The following is a 26,005-nucleotide window of genomic DNA, read 5'->3' as shown; positions in this document are numbered from 1 at the left end:
AAAATGTCATTGCTAGCCTCCTGAACCACCCTAATCTCAAATATGTCCTCTGTAGAGGACATTTGTAAACTGTGATATTATCCACACTGTCTTTTTAGTCATATGCAAGCTTCCCGCCCAAGTTGCAGGGTATTTAACTACCCTAAGAATGACACTAGCACTGCCATACTTGAGAATTTGTCCAGTGTTATTTGGAGGGCTCGAGGTTAGGCTTTTAAACCAACCATGTTTCTTGTCCATGTGGTAAAATACTTTAGTGTGCGTCTTTTCTTGTTCAGATGCAAAATTTATTTTACTATTTTGGTGGAAATTTAACCCCTGGTCGGTTCCTGGTCCTTTCTGAGCATCCAGACCAATTTTCTTTCTTCCAAGAGAAACAGTTGGGATCTTCTTTTAGACCTGAGCAAAGATGTGATGCATTTATATACCTTACATGGATGAACAGTTGATGATCTTTAAATTTGCTCTTTAGAAAAACAACACAATTACTTTTCCTACTTCTGTGATCTGCATCGCTCCTCATCTTTAGGTTTCTTGGACTTTCTCATTGTTCTGAGGGTTGGTCAATCCAATGAGTGCTGTCAATTGAATCATTGTTTATACTGGCAAATGGAAACTTCCAGCTGCACTCAATTATGATCACTTACCAAGCGTTAATAGACCTTAGACATTTACGAGGTTTCAGCTCCAGTCATTAAATTCTTATGTGAATGGGGGTATATTTGTGAGCTTTTATTTATATATATATCAATATATCAATATATATCAAGAAAATATACAGAAATTTAATAAAAAAAGTAAGTTCTTGCTTTAGAACATCATTTAAATTGCCTTCTCACAACAGTAAATAAAGTGTTTTTTATTAAGCCACTTTCACAGACAGAGCGCTATACAGAGAACCAATAAAACAACGATTAAAATCAGTTAAGTTAAGATAAAACAACCAAATAATATATTTAAAAATATTCAGCAAAAGTTCTGTTTAAACGAGAAAGCAAAGTTTCCATTGATCAATAGACGGGAATAGAGCAGGTCATTTCTGATGTCCTCTCAGAATACGCAGCATGTCATCTTTTATAATAGAAACTAAAAAGAAATCTTTTCAGCATCATTACTACCTGGAAAAATAATCGTGGAAGATTAAAAAATATGAGAAAATGCTTAAGTTTCTTTTCCCACTGTAGTCAGGAGGAAAGGCTTAAAAGTTTGGCTTAAAGGAGATTTAAGCCAAAGAGATTTTTTTTTTTTTTTTTTTGCAGGACAGGAGCCCTGTAGACATCTGTGAAGAAAGTCAGGGCTGTGTGTGTGTGTGTGTGTGTGTGTGTGATTAGCCTGCTAATAAGGAGTTAGGAGAGGTGTTTGTCCTGGACAACTCTCAAATTCCCTTTGTGCGAAAGTTGCACTTTAACTGTGTGAATGTGAAGCAAAAGACGCCGATGATTTCACCTTTTTTTTTTTTTTACGGTCTTTAACTGCGTTTGCATATTTTAATGTTCCTACAAGCCAGTTAATGTGAAGTGTTACAGGAATAAAACCTCCTGCAGCTGCTGTTTGAATACTCAAACTATCCCAGTGTTTTTCTTGGGACAGAAAATTAGGGAATTGGTTTGTGTATATTTTTAGAACAGATGTTTGAAAGCAGAATAAAAGGAAACACTAACAACTTGCAGATTTCTGGCGATGATCGCGTAGCACGTGCCGTTTCACTCTCTTTGCGAAGCATATTATGCTACTGGCATGTCATATAAAGCAGCACTCCTGGCACAAATTCAGCACTCTGCAAGCTGCCGCTTACAGGATAAGTACAAGGGGACTGTTTACTCACAGCAAACACTTTATTCAAATACCATTTGTTTTGTCAAAACATTAAAGTAGTTTGTTAAGCTTTAGGCTCAAAGAAAAAAAAGACTTTTGAAACTCACTTTCCTGCTGATTTGTGCTCAGCTCGGTGACCCTTGGAACAGCCCAGCATGTCTTCTTTGTGCTTGTGAATTATCCATAAATAAAAGGAATGCAGAGGCAGGAAGCATCTTGGGGTCAAGAATGCAAACTTGATAGAAATCAGGTGATGGCTCGTGCACATCAGTGAAAAACCCTGCAGACTCACTGGGTAAAGCAAAGAAGTTTCCAAAAATGAAACTCTGAAAAACTTCTCAATGAAAAAGAGTTTTTTTTTTGGAGTAATTTACAATGTGTATGCAAAAGTTGAACCTACATTTTTGCAGTTGGGTATTTTTTTCAGATTTTACTTCTTTAATTTTATTTCATTTGTAATGGTTTGATATTTATTTACTTTTTTAATCAGATTTGGTTTTATCAAATTCGTTTTGCAGACATTTTTACGAAATGAATTGAATTCAAATCGCTTCCTACAAATGATCTCTACACTTCTGGTTTTGAGGCTTCCTCTGGAGGGTGGAGCCACAACTCATTTCCATTGGTCTTTGTGGTTTCATCTCTTCTTATCAGCATCCTGCCATTGTTTATGGTGGATGCAAGGATGTCTCTGAATTCGTATCCAAGCTGACGAATAGAATCGCCTGCGCTTGCCAGGCACCGACCAATTGAAATGCCGTTGCGAACGTCCACGCAGACCAATAGAAAGGCTTCTTTGCTCCACCCATCAGAGGAACCTTGCCCCCAGAACAGTAGAGAACGTAATGTTTAAAAAGTGATTTGAAAAGACTCCAATTCGTAAAACGAATGGGATGAAAACCTGAAGAATATAAAAATAGCAAAAGCGCAAGTTCAACATTTGCATACACGTAAATTACCCTTAAACCTTTTTTTTATGTAAAACCTTTTCAAACTTACTTTTTTTGTAACTTGTTATTGGAACAAATTCCTCTCCATAACTGGGAGGTTTTATTTTTTGAGGCAACTGGTATCCTCACAGAGAAGTTCACCTTAATCCTATCTGTCAGAGAAATGATTGCATCCATTTACTGTACAGGAAGCAACATGTTATTCCCGGGAGTAAAAAAATGCTCCACTGTTTAGGGAAAAAGTCATGCTGCTCCTGAGTTCAGACTGCATTGTTTTACTTTGACTGGCATGTCTTTACATCCTTTTTTTATTTCAACCTTTTCATTTTGTTCTAATTCTATTTCAGAACTATGGAGTGGAAACGGATAACCTGAAGAATCTTGTTGTGAGGATGAGAGCTGCGACCAGCAGTCTACACATTGCTACAAACGATCGCAGGAAAGGCCCCCCGTCTGAGGGAAGCATGACTCGCAAGCCACAGAATGACTTCCTTACCTCTGTGGTGGAGCTGATTGGCGCTGCAAAGAGCCTCCTGGCTTGGCTTGACAGGTGCCTGCACTTCACTACCCCTGGGTATTAGATCAGGAGTCAAAGCGTCTGCCAGTTAAAGCTATAGTTGTTGTTATACTGGGTAAAATAGTCCTTCCATCCTAGTAGTCAATACATTATGTATTCAGAAAAAGCAGTTTAAAAAAATTGATCTCTGTGAGACCTGCGCGTCTGTAAAAACGAATTTTAATAAATTAGCTTAACTTAACAAAGTTTCCGTTTGATCTGATTGGAAAGAACCAATCAGGTGCCTTCATGTCGACTGTACTTTTAAACACAGCTTTATCTACTGAAGAAGAAGAAGAAGAAGAAGGCAGATCATGGGAAATTGACCAATTCCAATCTCTGATTTTGTTTGTCTCTTTTGGTGCATCTCTGTTTTTCAGGTGATCACTCATGTTTCTTTTTTTTTTTTCTCCCTCTAAGGACTCCTCTCACAGGGATCAGTGACTTCACCGCTACCAAGAACAAGATCATACAGCTGTGCCTGGAGTTAACCACCACAGTTCAGCAGGTCTGCATGCTAAGCATCACACATGTAGCTGGGACCTTGAAAACAGGCACATAATAGCCTTTTTCCACTGAGCGCACATTAACCCACAGGCACAGACATGCATAATAAAAGAGCGTTGGGGGGGGGGGATATAGTCTGGCACCCATGACACAAGCCTGAAGCCAGCAGTCTGAGTACATTATTGCAGAAAGTCAATGTTTGCTTGGGACATTTTCCTCCTTATCCTGGCTAATGAGGTCCCCCCCCCCCCCTCCCCTCCAGCTAGGGGTTGTTTATTGGTTGGTGTTAGTTTTCTTTTTTTTCAGCTTCATAAATCTCCACTTGTGTTCTTTTTAAAGGAGGCTGCCCAGCCTTTCCCAGTCTACCGTCCTGTTTCAGCCATGTGGTTTTTGTTTTGGTCTCTTCTGCTGCTTCCAACCCCTCTTGTTTCAAAGTTTTATTCTGGATCTTAGGGCAGTCTTTTGTTACTTTCATAAAGCGTCTAGCAGCTGCTGGCAATATTATATTCCACACATTTCTTTAAACTGCATGTAAAGCCTTTCATCATTTAAGGGTTTGCATTAAGCTGTTCATGCTTCTTGTGAACATGACTGCTGAGACTCCAGGTGTCATTTTAGAGGCTTATTGCTTCAAAATAAATTCCTTTCCCAGAGTACCCCGTTCCTTCACCAGAGTCTGGGATTTCAGCGCCTCTGCTGATTTATTGTGGGCGACCCGGTCATGGTCATCGAAGAGAAGTGGGGGGTATACATTTCCCACACTGCCATGTCTGGTACAGAGGTTATGGTGCAGAGTACGATGCTGAAAGTCTCAAAAGTCTTATTTTTCTCCCTCAACATGAGCAGAGAAGCTGTTAATTTATCCAGTTTATAGTAAATAACTTATAATTTATGCATCTAAACTTGAAGAAGTACTTAAAAGTATTTCTCATGTTATTTAACTTGTATCATCAGACCAGATTAGGTTGCACAGCAGACGGGATCAGTGATTTGGTTTTAGGATGATCGGGCACTACGGCGTGATGCTGGCTCAGGCTGTTCATCACCTTCTGCCTTGAATTGGAGCTTTTTTAGGTCATGCAGTTTGCGTTGTGCTTGAATGAAGCCGGAGTGCAAACACAATAGGACACGGCTATAAAGCTGTGAACACATTACCAATCTTTGGCTGACCAAGGAGAGTGGATGCCATTGTCCTTGAATGAATTGACCTTTTCTCTTTATAATAGAGTTCCATCTTGTTCTTCAGAATGTTTTGATAGGTTTTCTTGTCTAAAAGAATGGTAGCCGGCCCGTACTTGTATAACACTTTATCAAGTCCAACGACCTCAAAGCGCTACAGTCAAGTCATTTACCCACACATTCACACCCTGACGGTGATGAGCTACAGCCACAGCTGCCCTGGGGCAGACTGACAGGAGCAAGAGATACCGTATATTGACAAAATGCGGAAAGACTGGTTATTGATTTATTTAATAAAGTGATCCATGGACATGAGACAGGGGAAACATCAAAAGTAAAGCCTTGCTGGAATATTAAGCACTTTTTTACCTCAAACTTCACAAACTACTTCCTCAGTTGTCATGGTGGTCTCATTGTTGGTTTACCTGCTCAAACTATTTCCGTTAGTCGTACCGTGGTGTACGTAGCTCATCCACGTTTGCCGCATAAATTATCTTTGGAGTAAAAGTGTTCACTATATTGTTTGTTTTGTGTTGCCAATAAACAGCCACTCATCAGTTAAAGGTTCTTCCTGTTTGTTTGTAAAGAAGACAATCCATTGTGTGTTTTCACTCTTAAGAAAAATGAGCAGCTTCAGTGGGGTGCTCCTTCAGGCATTAACCCAAACTATTTTTTGTTTTACTTCCTCTCGGTTACTTTATTGTTTGTCTGCAGCTAGCAGATCAAAGCTGTACGCGGTCATCTGATCCACGCAGGTCATTGGAGTATGTCCATAGTCTGAGGGATCGGTGCATCCTGGGAATTGTTTCTTGGTGACTCAGTGCTTAGTAGTGATCCTGCCCCCTTTCATTTGGTTTTATATTTGTGATAAGATGAAGGTTCAGTAAATGTTTGATGGCAGATGGACCAGCTCATGTCTGCAGCCTATAATTAAACTGTTTTGTTTTTCAAGATCTCTTGAAACATGTATTTTTAGTCCATTCCTCTTGGCTTAGACGGACGTGTTTTCATCCAAACACGGGCCTCATTCCTGAATGAAATACGCAGCTGCTTGTTTATGCAAGCGTAGCTGGATTCTTTCTAAAAACCACCATAAATTGTAGGCTGACATTAGAAAATACATTGCATGGAAACAAGATTCTGGCACCGAAGCATGCCTATTGAAAAATTCCTGAGTAAGGAAAACATGACAAAGTTGTGTGTACATTATTGGGAGAAGACTTCTTTTAAGTTATGTAAACTATGGGAGTATTTTGGAGTTAGAAGATGCTTCTACCGCATACGGTCAGTCAGTTCTCGTCAGTGCAAACAAACCAGCAGTATTAAGGGCCAAGTGCTTTTGCAAACAAATGCTCCCCTTTAGCCCTGTGGAATGTGCAAAGCTATGGAAATACAGAGAAACGTTCTGGACCCCCCCAATTCTCTGTCCGCACAATGGATTTACAAAGACCAACAGAGCAGCGTTTGTGCTTAGCACATGCCCCCACACGTCACAACAGCTTTCTTTTACCTTGTTTTGACAGTAGCTTGTGGCTTTTGATGACTTTGAATAAACGGGAGACTGGGTTGAGCAGACTTTTTTTCCCCTCTGCTCTGTGGATTTGACAAACATGTGTCCTGTGTTGTGAACAAAGACTGACATTAGGGTATGTTTATCATAAAGTCAGTTCATAAACCTCCACCCTTATTGCTTCAGCTGTGTCGAGTCCAGCTGAGGCGAGCAGGACACAGTGGACATTTTCCCAGCTGACTTTGCTGATTGTTTTCAGCATCTCTCACAGGTGTATCTGGAAAAAAATAGAATATTGTTTATTTATGTCATTAATTCAATTCAAAAAGTTAAATTCTTACACTTTGTAGATGTATTATACCAATGTTATTTCTGTTCATTTTGATGGAAAGTTCAGTTTCTTCTGAAAGCTGAGCATTAAAGAAAGAACAATTAAAGTATTTTTAATACAGAAATGTATATGGTGAACATTGGTGACTTGTCAGTTGTCCAGTAGACATGGAGAGTAGTCATTGACACTGTCTACATGGAGGCTAAGCCACAAAAGATCATTGCTAAAGAAGCAAGCAAAAAACAGTGGTGTCAAAATATATTAATGGAAAATTATGTGGAAGGAAAAATAAGTTAAAAAGGTGCACAAAGTAATAAGCTGCAGCCTTGAGAAGATTGTAAGGGGTTGTGAGGCGTTTGCTATATCGCTGAATCTGAATTTAACAAATCTGTGTAATGAATAGGTGTTACTTTTTGAATTAAATTACTGAAACAAATTAATTGAAATGTATTTTTATCTAAGTAATCAACATGACATATATATATACATGTATGTGTATATGTATATATATATATATATATATATATATATATATATATATATATATATATATATATATATATATATATATAGAGAGAGAGAGAGAGAGAGAGAGAGAGAGAGAGAGAGAGAGAGAGAGAGAGAGAGAGATTGAAAACAAAAAAAATCTGTTTCTAAAAAGCCCGTCCAAATTAAACTGTGGAAAAGAGCACATCTAAGTGTTTGTAGAAAACCAGAACAATGTTCAAGTGACCATTTTTCTGAAAGCAATCACTCATTTTACCCCTGCTGTTACCTTCGTATTATCAGTATATACGTTATAGAACCATTTAAACTCCAGAGCTCTAAAATGAACCAAGGAGATCCTTATGCAATTATGGCACCCACAAAATGTAGGCAAAGGAGTAATTTTATACTACAAACTGTTTATTTGTGGGTCCTCTCCAATTTTCTTAGTTCTATAAATGGGATTCTGATTATATCTTATTTATCTTAACCGTATACTTTTTCTCTGTCTCGTTCCCTAGAAGGAACGAGCCTCTCTGTTTCGATTGTTTACTGCACACAAGTTTAACCTGTTGTCACTGTCTCTCCTACAACAGGACTGCAGCGTTTATGAGATGGAAGAAAGGATCCTGGAAGTTGTAAGTGTGCAGTATCTCTTCCCCTAAGTCTATAAAATGTAAACCCAATGAAAACCAGAAGTTCCATTATACTTCCATATATTGCAGGGGAAAAAAACGCCTCATTGTGTCTTTTAGCATAGAGATTGGGTGACATGCTTTCAGCAGCCGGGCCATTTTTTGAGCACAGAGAGCAGACAGGTCCATAGGATTGCCAGCAGAGGGGGCGGCTCTAATACGCCCCAACCATCAATCAGTGTTTCCTGTTGCTGACACTCTGCAGACTCTTTGGGCCTTCCTCTGGTGCCTTTTCATTTCCCCACACATTTTCTTGCGTTCCTCTTTTTTCCACCTTCTTCCTTCTCTACTTCTGTTTTTGCCTTTGTCCTATTTTTTTCTCTTCTTTTAATTCCCTTTTTTCATTTAGTGACTTTATCCAAAGCTATTCCTCTTTACGACCTAGTCTAAGGAGTTTTCAAAAAAGGAATCGAAAACAGATTATTTCTCATTTTGACAAACTAGAAATTCTGGTCAACAAGTGGCAAACAACAAAGAAAAGAAGTGTGCACAATTTGAATGCGTCCAGTTGCACATCCATTGTCTGGCATTCTAGTACCAAAGCATTTCCGTATTAAATTAGGATAAAAACTAAAACGTTTATTTATTTCTGTAATCCAATTCCCAATTATGTCTGTCAGTTTCGATGATTATGATTCCCAGCCAATCAATTTAAACATGGCATAAGACCAATAAAAAGGGTTTTTATTACAGAAGTTATATGGTTCGCTTAATAATAGGAAAGACTGCTTCCACTGACACCCTCAATAAGGAAGGTCAGTGCTAGACAAACTGTCTATAAAGAGTTAAGTATCCTGGTTTATTCATGGAAAGTTGAGTGGAAGGAAAAAGTATGGTTAAGATTTCCCACAATCAACAAGGAGCCTTGAGAGGAATGTGAAACAGAATTATGTACGTAATACTTTGCTCTATTTGTTTGTAAATATACTGTATGCAACGCATACATTTTAAGGGTATCAGTTTTCAAATTTATTTCCATAAGTAATTTAGCATTTCAATGAAAGTCTAATTTATTGAGCTGTCCCCCAAAAGGCCTGGTTAATGAACTGCAGCACAAAGGAAAACCGATGAAAGAAAAGCTTTAGTGTAATCAAGCTCGTTCCAACCTGTGCCAAACACAAACACTGCTGACTGGTATAACACATCATTAGAGGATTTAGGACAGTGAGAATTTGACTAAAGTCATGGGCTCCAGTTAGCAACTACTGAGTCATTTTGTTTTGCCTTTTCCTCTGCAGTCCAAGACTTTGAACAACATCTGCGATCAGACCGTGAGAACCACTTCTGACCCCCTCATGAGCCAGTCTGCCTGTCTGGAGGAAGTCCAGCTGACCAACATCAAACCAGGAGAGGGGCTGGTGAGGAATTCATATGAGTTTGTCAAATCCTGCTTTTTTGAATTCTTCCCCTGGAATGCATGAAATGCATGTCAAGACTGCGGACTCCCACTTTCCCGTCTTCCATTTTTCTCCCTCTGGGAATATTGTGTTTAAACCGCAACCACAATTAAGGTTTTGGGTGTTTGTTTTTCCACTAAGGGAATGTACATCAAGTCGACGTACGATGGCTTGCACGTCATCACTGGAACCACAGAACATGTAAGTGTAACAGTGGACTTAAATAACACAGTCGTCCTTTCTCCCAGAAGGACATATCTTTATCTGAGATATTTTCTCATCTTCCACCTTCTCTGATGTGGGTAGCCTAAGTTTAAAAATCTGAAGGAGATAAAGATTGTGTAAAGGGAATTTTTTTTCGAGTGTCTTCGGTGATAAGAAAATGTCACAATGAAGCCTACCCTTTTTTTAACCCACACTGAGACAACAAGCCAGTGACTAATGCTCAAGCATCACATCCACAGTGGGTTCTTAACGCCTACAATCTCTAAATGTGAATCAGAACTTGAATCATCGTAAATAATGACAAGTTATTCTGTCTGGCCTTGATGTGATGGGAGAAACAATGAACACAGATCCATGGAAAAGGGCAGTTTATCGTGAATCTTTTTTTAAATTATTATTATTTTGTTCAAATAATTCTTGTCTACATTTATTTTTCAGTCTCCTGCAGATCTATCAAGGAAGATCCATGCAGGTGATGAAGTGATTCAAGTCAACCAGCAAACAGTGGTGAGCCTAAAAGATGTGCTTCTAAACATACAAAGCATAATACTAGTAATTATGTTTAGAGAGCAGAGTAATCTCTGGTTTTATCTTATTATATCGAGGTGGGTGGGATTGTCTGGTACCATATTTATTTAGACCTTACTCGGATGACCAGGACGGTTTTGTATCATTAGGAAATTATAAATCTGAGCAGTCAAAGACCACATGGGGTCTTTTTCAATATCTAGATTATGGATTATTACAACATATCATATTATAAATTTGCTGATAAGACACAAGTTTATACTTCTGTGACACCACGTGATCATGGTGACTTACATACTTAGTACTTATGTCAGCGATTGAGTGGAAGGGTTTGAATTCATTCATTTTGGTCTCAAATATGCAGGGTTAGAGAGAGGCACTCAGCTAGTCTCAATTAGGCTTAAATCCACAGAGTGTACAAGAAATCTAGGTGTTGCATTTGGCTCAGATCTAAATTGTATATCCAAATAACGTCTATAACTAAATCCAATTACCATTAACAACGGTGTTTTCAAGATTACATATAACTGATTACATAATAATATTTAGTCATTATTTTAGATTTGCATATTGCTTTTGTGTGATTTCTATATTTTTCTATTGCAATATTATTTGCAATTCTATTAACTGCAACAATCTGGGGTGCAGATTGCCTGGCATTACCCTCTCTAACATAGAAATTATTACTGGATCAGGGCTTCTGTGGTCTTTTTGGATCTCTGCTCTGTCTTATTAAATGTCGGTCGTGACAGATGGCCGTTCCTGTTAAAGGGGAGTTTTCCTCTCTACTGTCGCTACATGCATGCTCGGTAAGAGGGATTGCTGCGAAACCATCGCCAATGCAGACGACTGTCCACTGTGGCTTCACACTCTTTCAGGAAGAGCAAATGCTCCAAGTCAAGGACTTGATGCAAACACGCTGGGTTTTCTTACAAAGAAAACGTTTTGACCAATCTGTCTATATGATTTGAATAAAATGACTTTGTAAAGTGCCTTGAAATGACACATGTTGTGTATTGGTGCTATTCTCTAAAGGACTTCGAATGGCAAATGAACTTGCTTTTTCTTTGTTGACCAGGTTGGCTGGCAGCTGAAAAACCTTGTTTTCAAGCTGAGAGAAGACCCCAAAGGTGTGGTTCTACTTCTCAAAAAGAGGCCGACAGGCACTTCAAGTTTCACCCCCGCCCCGCTTAAGAACATGCGCTGGAAGCCCCCCGTACCTCAGGTGGGTACTCACGTACACGTTTCGTTCTACATGGCAGGCTAATCACTGTCAACTAATTATTAGCTTTTTAGGGAGTTGTTTCCAAAATCGGCATGTTCAGACAAGAGCCGCCCTAAGAGCGCTGCTGGCTGAACAGAATACACCATTGAGCTTTATCTTTAGGTACAACAAAAGAGGGAAAGAAACTCCCATGATGTCATTCAGTCTAGAAGATAAAGCCCGTCTGTAATATTTGAGTCTGCCGAGCGTGTTTTGGTTTCAGTACACACAAATGACCCAGATGTTTCATCAAAAAGAGTTATCAGAGCATACAATAGCAACTTTCTTTATCCCGATAAAACATCCCAAAGAGTTAAAGATAGTGCCAGCGCTGTGAAGAAGTTGCCCCTGCCACACAGATGTGTTCTGTTTTTGCTTTAGAAAGATAGAGCGATGGTCCAGAAATGATGGTTCATGGTAAATATTTCTTTATTTTAAAACCCTCCTAGCTGAATCACTCAATCGAATATTTGCTGACTATTCTGAGTCGCATAGTACTAATTACCCTATGGTGGCGGGCTGTTTTTTCTTCATTAGGTGTTTGCTATAACTACAGTAGCTATGAGTCTTTTACATCACTGTGCAGGAATGTTAGCACATTGCTCTGTACAGAATTGTTTTTGAGAATCAACAGCCTGTTTAAGGGTTTACCATGTGTCGCATCTTAATTGACTGGACCACTTCAAAACATATTCTTTTGAGCCATATAGAGGTGGACTTGCTGCCCTGCTTTGGATCAATAGCCTGAGTAACCCAATTCCACTTAAAATTAAGGTAAGAAACTGATGGCCCTTTGAGGATTTTCTCTTAGAGAGCAGAATAAATTAGTTGTCCAGATCCTGAAGAAGCGAACCACCCCAAAACCACGCCGCAAACGCCACCAATATGAGACAGACACTATTTTCTCTCATTAATGCAATTTCTGTCAAATGATTTCCTATTGTTGATGCATGATTACTGATGTTCACTGAGGTACACGAGACCTTCAGTTTTTTTTTTTTTTTTTTTTTTTTTACAAACTGTTCTGCATTCTTTTTGTGACCTCTTGGCTGAGTTGTCGATGAGATCTTGGGGTAATTTTGGCAGACTTGGGAAAGTTAACCACTGTTCTGTGCTCTCTCCATTTATGGATAATGGCGCTCACTGTGCTCCACTCAAGTTCCAAAACCTTAGAAATTACTTTGTAACCATTTCCTTACTAATAGATGCTGATTCACTTTTCTTAATTTCTTCTCAATTTTTTTTTAGATTGTGGAAGGATGTGTTGCTTTAAGATCCTTTAGTCAACTTCATGTTGTCAGTGCGGTTCAGATTATGGGATTTCTTTATTCCATGGACCTTGAATGAATCCGATCTATGCCTTTTAAAAATAAAAATAAATAAAAAATGGTTAATTATGTTTAGTAAATACTTTGTCGCAGTATTGCATTTGTACATCATCTTGTGAACCCATCAGACTTGACCTAATGCTATCTCTGCATCTCTGTCTGTTTTAACAGACAGGGAGTTTATTAGCCGGCTGTAATCCTAAACTTCCAGTTCTCTTGCTGTGTAACTGTGCCATCATGCCTTAGAAGCCGAGATGAGATTATAGTAGATTTGATATCTTTAAACAGCAGAGAGGGTTTCAGGAAGCAATGGGGGCCATGAACACCAGCATCTTGTTTGAACAAGCTCTGCAGAAAATCACACTTAGACATCTCCGTTTTTTTTTTTCTTTGATAATAAGGCTTCAAACTCAAAACAGAGACCAGTCTTTTAGCTTGGTTCAAGAATGACTCACAAATGCTTAGTTTTACAATATATTTTGATAGAATTTAAACAAGAACCCTAATAGGAACCCCTTGCAAAAGTTAGGTTATCATTATTATATCAATTACTGGGTAACAGGAATAGCTTTTCCATTTAAGGCCTGAGAACTGCAGCAGATAAAAGCCAAATATTTAGTTGTTGAGCATCGGGAAACATAACTGTGGCAAATGAGTGAATGTCTCACTGGCTATTTTGGACTTCAGTTGCAATCTTTCCATACCTCAAGCAAGAAAATTTATACTTGGGAGATGCACACAAGCACTTTAACGTCTCACCACATATGGTGAGCTCCTCCCTTTTGCCACCAAGTTATATTTAGGCTATATTTAAAGGTGGAAAAAAAACTCTGAAACTTTAGGCAATCTTTTTTGTTTTTGACTGAGCTTGATAATGAAGCTGGGATTATTAAGGGTTGCACAATGTGATCAGGGTGTAATAAGTTTTTCACTAACATTTATTTTTCAGAATAATTCCTCGCTGATCAGATCCCAGTCCCCCTCCAGTTCGGCTAATGGATCTACTAAGAAGGAGAAGCCAGCTATTGTGGACTTGTACATTCCTCCGCCGCCTCCAGTGCCATACTCGCCACGGTACGGCATCTGGTCCAATCCACACACTTTTAATTTATAAGCAGGGTTCCTACATAATCTGGAAAAGTGTGGAGTTTGATTGAAATGTTTTCCAGATTTTGATATGTATGGGAAAAAAAAGAATGAGAGTTTGGAAAATATTGTTATTTCCAGATGTTATTCACTATTCCCTATCATCTGTCCTTTTTTCATTGTGTCCTTTCTGACTTATTTCTTCCTTTTTTCCTTTAATTTCTTTTATTCCTTCCTTTCTTGTGCCTTACTTCTGTAATTTTACCTTTGCACGTGTCAAACCTTATTCCTTTCTCTCTTCCTTTCTAGAGTCCCTCGTTATTTGTGCCATCCATGCTTTCCTCCCATGTCCTCCCTTCCTTCCTTGTCACTACTTCCATCCCTCCTGGCTTTGCTTCTATTTATCCTACCTCTTTTTTTCCTTTGTTCCTCCTTTCCTTCCTTTCTTTTCTACTTCCTGTCCTTCCTGTCTTTCTATTATTGTTCTTTCCTTCCTGTTTTCTTGTGCCACCCCTCCTTTCCTGCTTCCCTCCTTCCTTGCCTCCTGCCTCTTCATTTCCTGTGTACCTCTTTACCATAGTCCTTCCATTCTTCAATGATTTCAACGCTGTTTCCATACTTTTCTTTTTATGTCTTAACTTCTTTCCCGTCTTCTTTGTGTCCCACCTCACTTCCTTGGTGTCTTACCTTTTTTTGCTTCCTCGCGTACTACCTTCTTTCGTTGTGTCCTTCCTTGCAAATCCTGTGTTTTTCCATGTCCAATATTCAAACTCTATAAATATCTGCTACACTTTCATGGTGACATTTTACCATTTGAAATGAATTTAGAAGACAGAGCATTGGAGGATTAATTGTGAAATTTTTGATGAAAAATGTACACAATGAACTTCAGAAGTGGTTAAAGAAAAGCCTCCCAACAGCATCTGATTGTATAATATTTATTTTTTTTAAATCCCTGATGCAAAGCTAGTGGGCTCCAGTCACATTTTCACCTCGCCTCTTCCTCATTACTACATATTCTCTCCTCTGCTCATCTTCAGCCCACTCTGCATCCCACACTAGCCTTCATAACCCAACCATTTTATCTTCCATCTTTGATAAAATACCATGTTGTGTTCACCCCTCGTCTGAACACCTTTTAGTTTCACTTGAATTGGACTGACTCATGTAGCACTATTTGTTTGCAAATCATCCTGATCGTGATCTGCCTCGTTTGTGACCATGATGCCGCAGGAGATGTGGGTTAAGCTGTGATTAATAAGCAAAAATTTGTTTCTGCGTGCAGAGCGATGCGGACAGACTCCCTCTCCAGCATTAGTAAAAGACCAAAAGGCTCTGAGTCACCCAACTCCTTCCTGGACCAGGAGAGCAGGAGACGCACCACCATCACAGATTATGACCAGTTAAAACCCAGCTGTCCCATTGAAGCCACCGTGATCCAGCCCAGAATGAGGGAGCGTAAGGCTTCACGTGGTCAGTATCTTTTATCTACTGTGGCAAAATGTGCTGAAAGTAGACCTTTTTGGTTTTTTTTGTTTTTTTACATAAATGACATTCTTGTCTGTAGGTAAGCCCCGGCCGCTGTCAATGCCAGCAGATACATGTATTGCAGTAATGGACACATACGCCAAGCCCTGGGCACATGGCAGAAAAGGTATGAATGGACGTTTTAAAGGTTAAAATCATATCCAAAGCTGGAACATAAGTATAGAAAGATTGTTTGGAAGTGGCTGTTCTTATAACGTAGATATGTGCCGATCAGAGATTTTGCTGCAGATAATTCTTTTTGATCACCCATTAAATCTCTGACCATTTAAACTTGATTTTAGCATATTCTTAGATCAATTTAGCAATGTTTCTCAGAGTTGAATGACAGGAGAATATGTTTTTCGGCTTTCTCAATAGATATCACGTAAACTGTCTTTATAAAATGTTTAGTGCAAAGTAAAAATAAATGTTTTCTCAAAAACAGCCCATAGTTAAAGAGCCGTCTAACTGCATCAGCGCAATTATATAAAATATATAAAGATATAAAAATATAAAAAATATAAAAGTTATAAAAATATAAAGTTTCATTCTTAAGTTAGTTGGAAAAAAGAATCTGTACAAATAAAGCCCGGGTAAAAATCATTACAGATTATCTTGTTTAGTCGTTTATTAGACAGCTGATACTTTAAACAGTCTTAAGCATCTTAAACACTGATAAGTTGTACTGATTAATGTGTACACTTTGGAAAATAAGGGGATCTTTACCGTAACTGTTTCCTAATCAAGCATATGAGACGAGAAATTAATTTGGATGCTTAAAAGCTTCACTGTAAATATGGTGACCTCCCTGTTTTTTGCTTAAACCTGTTTCCTTGTTGTTAGCAGTCAGATTTGAAAACCTGCACGCCTCCTCACAATTTAAAATTTTCTTTCTTGAAGCTTCTCAGAGTTTTCCGGCTTCCAATTATTTAATTGTTAAACACCTCACCAGTAATCAAAATGATTGATTAGAACATTGATTCTTCTTCCTTCAGTCACAACTTCCACACCAAGGAGTGTTGTTTGTTACTTCTACTCTGTTCTGCTTGGCACGTTCACTGATGGGGAAAACAGTTTCCAATTATACAATTATTATTCAGGACATAGCTCTGTGGCTAAACTGGAGCAGTTTAGGAAAATCCATGCTAAGATTTTCATGGCTGGCATGTTTAAAAAATTAATGGACTGAGGATCTTGACTGTTATACATTATTATATAAATGTGAAGCAAGCTGTATATGTTTTTCCTGGCTGAGAATCTTCTATTGTCTTCGTCCCTTAGGCGAGGACCTGGTGTACAGATACCTCAGTAACGAGCGGATTCCCACCATTGCCGAAGAGGTCCCCTCTCCGTCTTCGCCCTACAGGCCTGCGAGGGAGCGTCAGCTCGTCCGAGTGGACCGCATCCGACACAGCTGCTACTATTCCAACTCAGACCTCCACAACAGCGCCACCATCCCCTACCAGGAGGACACGAAAAAGGCCCCCGTAAGCCCCATCTCAAAGCGCACGCCGGCAGAGCGCTCACTACTGGTCAGTTGGATCACGCGGCTTAAGCTGTTGACTCACTGATGATGTGCTTCCTGTGCCGGGGCTTCCTATTCCTGTCCTGTGTTCTTCCTCGGTGCCTTTTGACGTTTGACGTCCAGCTGTTTTATTTGGCAGCTTCGGGCTCTCTCACTCTCCTCTCTGATCCCAAACCTCCATATTCTCATGTTGTTATGGCTACTACCAACTACTACTACTACTACTACTTCTCTGCAACCAACCTTGCTTTTGTAGTACTCACTACATTAAGCCATTGTCCCTTTAACACTACCCTCAGTCCTAATCCGAGACTAGAAAACTCCTGAGAAGCTGTTTACTCCGGTTTAGAAAAAACTTTGGCCTTGTTCTCATTATAGACTTCAGTGTACATATTAAATTATGTGATTTTTCTGTTACGATGTTCTCTGGTACAAATATTTAACCACTGAAGTTCTTTAGTTATGTGCTTTTTTTGGTTTTAAATTTTCAGTAAATTATAAAAGTAAGTGAGGAAAAAATGTTTGTTAGCAAAGCTGCTTTTGATTTGATGTTATTTTCTGTCTTGAAATAATCCCTGCATATTATTTCCAGTGCTGTGAACAAGTATTTTTTCACTTATATTTCTTCTACTATTGCCTTTTTTTTGGCTCTTTTGGGCGTTAAAGATCAGGAAACAAATCCTAATTTCAGACAAAGATAACCTGAATTAATAAAAAAAATGCAACTTCAACTACCCAATTCCACCTTTTTGTTGATTATGACACATTAAGAGCGTGTCCTCTTCACAGAATGATCTGAAAGGGACTTTTGCTTCCCATCTGTTGTTGAATTTCTTTAGATCAGACCAATTCCTTTTGAGATCTTTCAGTATACTTACTTTTCTATTCAAATGTTGTCCAAATTAAAGGTGGTCGATCAAGGTTAATTTATAATTTTAGCATGGTGGAGTAGTTACATTTTCACCTGGGGGCCAGGTTGGTTTGGATAGCTTTTTTTCCCCCCTTTAATCAATGAAATCCTCGTTTGAAAACCACCTTTTGCATTTAATGTGGTTATATTTGTCTGTTTGATCTCAAACATTAAAGAAAGACGAAGAAGCAAAAACAGAAGAAATCCGTAAGGTGTCAAAAGCTTTTTCACGTCACTGTATTAGTCTGCCACAGGTTGCCTCTCGTAAGCTATGCATAAAGTTTCTGCAGTCACTAAAGTTCACCGTGCTGCTTTGGTTTTTGGTGTTTACATATTTTAACAAACAAATATTTGTGCATATTCAAGACTATGCACATTGACCTTTAGTTTAATGCAGTTAACACCTAAAGACCATTGAGTGTCTTTGAAACATGGGTCCAATTCCTTTCTGATGGCTGATGGGGAGGGGAGGGGGGGGGGGGGGGGGGGGAAGAAAAGGAATGTCAGTATTATTAAAAAAAAAAATACCGTAAGTGTCTGTTGTTACTCTTTCTGCAATTTTGTAAGATTTAAAAAGCATTTTATTAAAAGTGGCAGTTCATTTCAGTGACTTTTTGTGTTGTCTTTATTTTGTCATTATGTCTTAAATGACAAATGTGTTCATATATAAATAATAAAGGATTTCCTATTTTATTTTTACCTGGAAACTGTATTATTAACCTGTTATCAGTTAAAAATGCCTAAAACGGCAGCTTGTAATGGGAAGGCCAGGCCTTTGGAGCCGTCTGGCTTTCTGACCTGTTTTGACCTTTGAGTCAAACACTGATTCTGCTTTTGAAGCATGTGGTGACACAGGATAGCTCATGTCAGGTTACCTTTTCTTCCTCCATCTCAGATGGCCATGGTTATGTAACCTTCTTCCTTTGTTGAACTTTAAATTTCAGTTGGGGAGGGGGCGGGGCCATATGGTCAAAGCAGGTTTTCTATCAGGAGATCCTTTTACCAGCACATATGTTGTGTTTTAAACATTCAAAGAGCCGGTTAGAGTTACTATCGCTTTAATTTATTAGAAAATGGCTACTTAAAAAGCATCAGAACCTTTCACCGTGCAACTGAAGCTCTGAGCATTTTGATAACGGACCAACTGCTTCACCTCTTTCCCTGCTGTTCTCCCACTGCACTGCATGAGTTGGATGTTTGAGAGAAGCTCCTTTTATCTCTCCTTCACCACTTCTTTCCGTGTCTCGCTCTGCCCGTGCTTGCTGAACTGTAGTCGCCTGCGGTTCTCCTTTAATTTGCACTCTCTGGAAACCTGTGGTCTGCCTAAACACTACCTGCACTCTGTTTAACCAACTGCATACGTTTGCTAACGACTAACGCTTCATGCCTGCACATCACGCACATGGTTACATGGAAATGATATGCTCAATTACTGCTTGTTTGTGCATGTTTTTTTTTTCTGTTTTTGCCAAGTGTTACCTTAAATTTTTCACTATTTTGTGTTACTCCTCTAAAAAGAAATAGGCAAACCCTAGCAGTCAAAAGTTTGGACACACTTTGGTCAATTAATGCTTTTCCTTATTTTTATTTCTTTCTACGGTGTAGAAAGACAGTGAAGACGTCAAAAATGGGAAATTATGTAGCAAGCAATACATTGAAACGACTTAAAACATAATTTGAATCCTATAGTTTTCAAAATAGTCCCCCTTTGCTATGATCACTGTCTTCTCCCTTCATAAGGGAGTCGCTGGAACTCGTTCTCCAGTCATCTTGAAGGAGTTCCCAGAGGTAGTGATGAAAATAAAGACAAACCATTGAATGAGAAGGTGTGTCCAAACTTTTGACTTGGTAGAATATATTAAATTAACATGTTACTCTTTCTTTATTTTTCCACTTTGTGATTTCCATTTAAGTTTAGAGAACTTCGTTGAAAAAAATAAAAATAAACAGAATTCAAGGAAGATTCAAGGAAAACCTCTTTAAGAAATAATTGCTGCAAATAAAATCCTAACAGTTTTTGTTACTTTACCGCCAGTATTTCACACAATCCCCTCTTAATCTAAACACTTAATTGTCCGTAGTATCGTTTTCTAAGTTGCAATACACAGATACAGATGTTGTTTTTTTTTAACCAGCTGTCTTTGCAAAATCTCTAGATGAGGCGTCTGAAAACGGCAGCTTCGCGAACAGAAGTGCCTCAGCAATGGTTTTAATTAGTGTTGCACCGATACCGATACCAGTATCGGCCGGGGCTCCGATCCAGCACTAAAATGGTGGTTTCGGTATCGGCAAGTACCAACAAATAGGGCACGATACCATTTTGATTTTTGTATGTCACTTGAACGCAGCCTTCTCTCTCCCGACACTAGTTCTACTGCATTCACTTTGTATTAGTCTTTTTTCCAGCTTTACAAAGGTAGCAGCTTGACAAAGCCATGATGGCAATTATTTTACATACAAGTAGTATGCAGTTCTTCACACACACACACACACACACACACACACACACACACACACACACACACACACACACACACACATCAATTTCAAACAGATGGTATCGGTATCGGCCAATACTGCACAGCCAGGTATCGGGTATCGGTATTGGGGCCAAAAATGGCATCTGCGCAACACTAGTTCTAATTCTAAAAACCTAAAATTTTATAATACATATTTTTCTAGGTTTTTACACAAAACTAAACAACACGGATTGTGCAAGAAATACTTTTTATCACTTTTTTATCATTAGGTCAAAAACTACATTTATAAATATGAAGTCAAGAAAAAGAATTTCTTGTTGTTTTGTAAAAGTTGGATGTTTTCCTTTTCTCTACAACTTATATATAAGTTGTAGAGAATATATATATATATATATATATATATATATATATATATATATATATATATATATAAACTGTGATTCTACCATTTAATCATAAATTAATTGAGGAACACTCATTAATAATAAGAATTACTATTGCTGTTTTTTTATTATTATTATTATTATTATTATTATTATTATTATTATTATTATTATTATTATCAAACTTTCCATTTCCAAAGGGTCCTGGCTCTGGCAAACAGTCACTTTGCTGTCAGGTTATACAATGGGCTGTAGAAATGGGCTTGTGTATCATACTGATAACCCAGGGAAACAGAACCTAGAAACTCTTAATAAACCTGTTATATAAAATGGATTCTGGCTTTTAAATCAAACAGGACATCCCTCCCTTGTTTTCAGCATACAGGATGATGCATCCATGGTACCTAAAAGAGCTCTGGGACACTTAATAACGAGCTCAGGCCCAGAAAAAGAGATTTACGTACTAAATTTGTTCCAGAGATAAACTGGATTCCCTTTTAATTGATTTTAAGAGTTCCTGTGACCATACAGAGTTGTCCACAGCAAATATGTTTCACAGATTATAAAACGTCAAAAAATTCTTGCTAAACTTGATTTATAAAGATAACTTATAAAGGATTAAGACACAAGTGAAATTGGCCTCTCTGACATGATCTATTTAGTACTCAAATATATTACTGTCCACTATTAAACCCACATCATTTAAAGATGTTTTACTATTTTTAGAGGTTTTATAATAAAAATGTATTTTAGTATTTTATTTTTGTCTTCATTTAATGTTTTAAAAAATGCAAGTTAAAGAATTGATCAAGTTAAGGCTTTTTGTTTGTTTGTTTGTTTTCTGTGAACTAACTGCTCACATCACCAGAAGTACCAAAAAATATTCTTTAATGAAAGGATTAAAGGTTTAAATAGAGGTTTTTTTTTTTTTTAAAACCAACTTTGGCTTTTCAGCTTCCATGCATTAACATGTGGGTCTCTGTGTATCACAGGGACATGACCGGTTCTCTAGCAGGGACTTCCTGAACCGGTGAGTTTCTCTGTATATCTCTCTCTCATATATAAACTCCCACCAGTGCTCAGTCAGTAGGTCGTATGAGAAAAAATAGGAGCAGGGTGGGCCTGATTTTCCAAGAGGGAGGGACAGGGTCAGCGGGCAGTGAAATCTTTTTCAAACGAGCCAGGGGTCAAAGGTGCTCTGCTTTTATGTTCATGGAAAATACACCAAGAGATGAGACGCATCATCTTTTACAAACCACAGCAGCTGACGCAAAGTTTTTCCTTTGATTGCTCAAATTTAGACCTTGATGGGATTCTGTCATGTTCCGACCCCATGCCTGGATGTATTGTTATCGGGATGTGATAAAACAGCACAAAGTAGTGCAACAATGTGAAGTGGAGGGAAAACAATTCATAGTTTTCAACATGGTGGGATAAATAAGGGAAAAAAAAAAACAAGACAAACCTATTACAACCCAGTTACTTCTCCATGTTCTCTCATTGGTGGGAAGGCTCGTTGTGCAGGAACCCAAACTCAGAGAGAAGAGGAAGAGTACGGTCAGACAGAAACAGACGTGCCCTTCCTTAAGACTTGGCTGTATACGCTTCTCTAAATGTTTTGTTTTTTTTGTACCGTGGTCCTTGGTCTTCACTGATGTTCTCTAACAAACCTCTGAGGCCTTCACAGAACAGCTGGATTCATACTGAGATGTAGTTACAAACAGGAGGGCTCTATTTACTGTCGAGGCGACTTCTCCAGCCAGTTGTTTGCGCTGTTTTTTATTCAGGGGTAATAAAGTAAAGGGCAATGAAGACAAAGCCAAGCTTCACTTTACACTTCTTTATTTGTGAATCATTATGAAAACCCTTTGATCCTTATATTTTTACTATATGAGGATGAACTTTAAGTTGATCTTAAAAGCGTGACGAACTACATTGAAATCTGTGGTTTTAACGAGTGGAAAAGTTCAATTGATGTGAGCACTTTATGTGGGTGACTCTTGGCACTTCCTGATTTCAAAATGTCCCTGTCCTCCCCTGATTCTCTTTCAGTTGCCAGAAATCTCTCTAGAAATGCCAACACCATGACAAATCCTGATTCCTCTAGCCTTCCAAGTAGCGGTATAAATACCCCTCTCCCACTGTTAAATGTGGTACTGTGGGATTGCAGTTTCCCCGTCATCCTTGGCCCTTCAGATCTCTTCCGGTCTCGGACACAGCTCGTTAAGGAGGTGTGACTCCCCACATTAGCGCCGTGGTTTAAATGCTTCGCGCAAACCTGTCGATCCCAGGCGGGTCTATTCTAAGAGCCGCGGCATCATCCGGTTTGTCCCATGCTCGATCAAAACAAATGACACGCGTTTGGAAAATATAGCAGCTAATCTCACCGGAAGGCTGCTCGACTCGTCGCTGGTGACTGTTACAAGCGCAGGGCACCGGCATGAAACGGGGTTTGACTGATGTAATAAGGCGTCACCTTGATTTTGGCCGGTCACTCAGCCCTTGTTTTGTTTTTGGGTTTTTTTTATGACTGAAGTCCTCCCGTTCCCATTTGTACAACAAGATGCAACTCATGCAAGGAAACAGATTTTATCTTTTAGGTGGGAGATGAAAGGAGTTTGGAGGGCAAGAAAATGTTAGCTGCTGAAACAGGAGTGGACAGTCATGCCATGAAATTGCAGGGTGAGGCCCGGTTGAGGTGAACTCGCTGTTTTCTGCAGAGTACTAGTGTTTTCTCTACCCATGATGCAGAGGTTTGCTTCCATTATCTTATCAAAGCCACAAGAGCTGCGATTACATGCTACCCTTAAACTGTCGCCAGGATGTTCAGCCAGATCGGAGCAGATAAATCTAATGAGTGTTTACGGACAATCGGAGAAAAAGGAGCGATCTTATCTTTTCCTGTTCAGAAAATGTAATCTTAATATCTTATTAAAGCATGACTGGGGTTACTTTAAGCTAAGACGATGCTCACTGTGAAGAAGATGCTGACAATACATTGTGGTGTGTTTCAAACCAAGAATAAGATGTCTATCTTTTGCTCCTACAGATACAATCAACCACATATGCGATCTTGGTCCTTCTCTCAAGCAGTAAGTAAATGATTACTCACCTCTCTGTCTGTGACACCGTACGAATGCATCGGTGAGGGTTTGCTAAATGCTCGCCGCAACCTGAAGAGTCCGTCTGGGCTGAAATGAAGGGCATAGATTGCAATTCAACATACACACTCAACATATGCACTCAATCCACCAGATCGGAGGATAGAAGTGTCACGTATTTCGTGGTTTTGTTAGCAGAAGGCTTCTTCCTATCTGAATACTCTGATTCAGATAGGAAGAGGACTTACAGAGGATTTAATGTGCTCCTGTTCACCAAAAATATATAAGATGTGTAAATAATGAGGCTAAATCAGTCAATGAGACCATTCAATTATTTGCATCTCCTAAATTAAAATGTGCAGCTACAGTTTATTGATGCATTTCTACTTTGGTATAAATACATCTCAGGGTTCCTATGCAATCTGGAAAAGTATAGAAGTTGATAAACATTTTTTTTCCCAAGTCTGGATAAATGTAGAAAGAGAAAAGACCATTATTCTCATTGATAGTTCTATCTATCCATTTATTTAACCAAAATCAATCCATCCGTGCATCTATCCGGTTTTGGAGGTTTCCTATTTAAACACAGACCACTGTAGGAATATCAGCCATGAATTAATCGAGAACCTCAGTATCTATGCTTTGAAATTTTCCAAAAAGTTCCAACAACTCTGGAAATGTGATTCTAAAAAGTCTGATATTTTAAACATTGTGACAAACTCACCTATTGCTTTAATCAGAACTAACTACAAAAACTTATTTTCTAAGTGTGGCGTGACAGTTTCATGACCTAAAATTTAAAATTTTACAAACTCAAACATAACTCTGTTCATTTATTTATTTATTTGGGCTATTTGCGTTACCATTGCTGTAGATCACAACTAAAGTCTTTTTTTTTTTTTTTTTTTCTACCGCTCAGAAGAATTTAATGTCACAGCACCAGACTTAAATGCAGCAGAGTATGAGCCGTGGCCTTGATTGAATGTTCCTCAGGTGGAAAATTGATCTTGCACCCTACAGTTCTGGCAGGTGTAGAAATGAGATGACTAGAAAGGCAAACTGGGGGTCTTGCTTATGTCTCTGCGCAGACTAGAAAAGCCTCCGCCACAGTGCCATGAGTTACTGTCAGTCCGTCAGAGCAACACATGACCAATCGCACACCTCTGGAGGAACCAGATGGGTTACACACACACACAGTCACTTGTGGCATGTAATTAACCCAAATTCCACTCACATTTTTTTAATTAGTTGTAGCTTCTTGTAGCACAACATTGCAAAACTCTGACCTCAGTCTTTAAAAACGACTGAGGGATTTTTCCCTACTAGCTTCTGTTTAAATACAGTAAGTTTTACTGAAAACAACAAAAACTTCTTATTTCTTTGCAGACAGGTCGGCTGACCAGCAGCCGCATAAACAAGACGCGTGCAAGCCACCAAACGGGGCAAGCTTTCTTGTTGTCTCTCCTGCTCCCTTCCCCCCTTTTACTCCATGCGAGTTTCATCTGTTGAATAATGGCTGCTCTGTCTGCCCCCCCCCCTCGCACTCATGCACTCAGTTTCTGGGTGGTGGGGCGGGGGGTATCAACTAAGGCCCATGACGGTTCTCAGCATGAATCACGGCTGGAGATGGAGATCCACAGTGGTGTGACCGATCCCGTCAAGGCTTGAAGCTTTTCGGCATGAGTCACGGCCAGGATTACCTCACCTCCACCTAAACACAGATGACAATCAAAAATGCACTTCGCTCAGATTTATTCGACTAAGATGAGAAAATTAGGACAGCAGATTTGAGGGGGAGGAACGGGACGCTGCTACAGTCTGCGACTGGGAGACAAAGAGTGGGAGAGTGTCTCTTGATAGCCACTTCAGACCACTTTTTAAATTCCAAAAAACAAGTGGTAGGAGTGGGGAAAGGAGGACAGGAGGCCCGCCGTCAAATTCAGCGCAAATGTGAACTCTTACAAACGCTGGAGTCCATGATTTGGTCATTGAGCATAGGAAATGTGCTGTAGGCCAGGATATCCAAGCTTCTGCACGGGTCCCAACTCAAGCAGTGATGTTGTGGCTGCGAACTCGTTCCCCACTGAGGCCGTGAGGAGCGATGAAAGGCAGGGCACAGCGTTGCACAGCACTGACAGACAAAAAAAATCTAATCTAACATAAAACACACGTTTTCTTTCCTGATACATCTGGGAGGCTGCAGTGATCTTATGTCAGCTAAG

At 39.1% G+C, this 26,005-nt stretch overlaps 1 protein-coding gene across 1 annotated transcript in view; it reads left to right on the top strand.

Annotated features, from left to right (window-relative positions):
- The window catches only part of LOC105925954 (connector enhancer of kinase suppressor of ras 3), a 43,079-nt gene extending 24,650 nt beyond the window's left edge, over positions 1–18,429 (top strand). Inside the window, exons 3-13 of the mRNA XM_021316175.2 lie at positions 3,113–3,315; positions 3,742–3,829; positions 7,931–7,972; positions 9,268–9,387; positions 9,568–9,627; positions 10,090–10,158; positions 11,258–11,404; positions 13,721–13,845; positions 15,143–15,330; positions 15,425–15,511; positions 16,666–18,429. Coding sequence (XP_021171850.2) covers positions 3,113–3,315; positions 3,742–3,829; positions 7,931–7,972; positions 9,268–9,387; positions 9,568–9,627; positions 10,090–10,158; positions 11,258–11,404; positions 13,721–13,845; positions 15,143–15,330; positions 15,425–15,511; positions 16,666–16,955 — 1,419 coding nt within the window. The 3' untranslated portion in view covers positions 16,956–18,429. The remainder of the gene's footprint in view (positions 1–3,112; positions 3,316–3,741; positions 3,830–7,930; positions 7,973–9,267; positions 9,388–9,567; positions 9,628–10,089; positions 10,159–11,257; positions 11,405–13,720; positions 13,846–15,142; positions 15,331–15,424; positions 15,512–16,665) is intronic.
- The last annotated feature ends 7,576 nt before the right edge of the window (positions 18,430–26,005 follow it).

This window comes from Fundulus heteroclitus, chromosome 19 (assembly GCF_011125445.2).
Source record: "Fundulus heteroclitus isolate FHET01 chromosome 19, MU-UCD_Fhet_4.1, whole genome shotgun sequence".
Classification (NCBI taxonomy): domain Eukaryota; kingdom Metazoa; phylum Chordata; class Actinopteri; order Cyprinodontiformes; family Fundulidae; genus Fundulus; species Fundulus heteroclitus.
The sequence above is the reverse complement of the archived record's forward strand: the minus strand, read 5'-3'. Positions and strand labels throughout refer to the sequence as shown.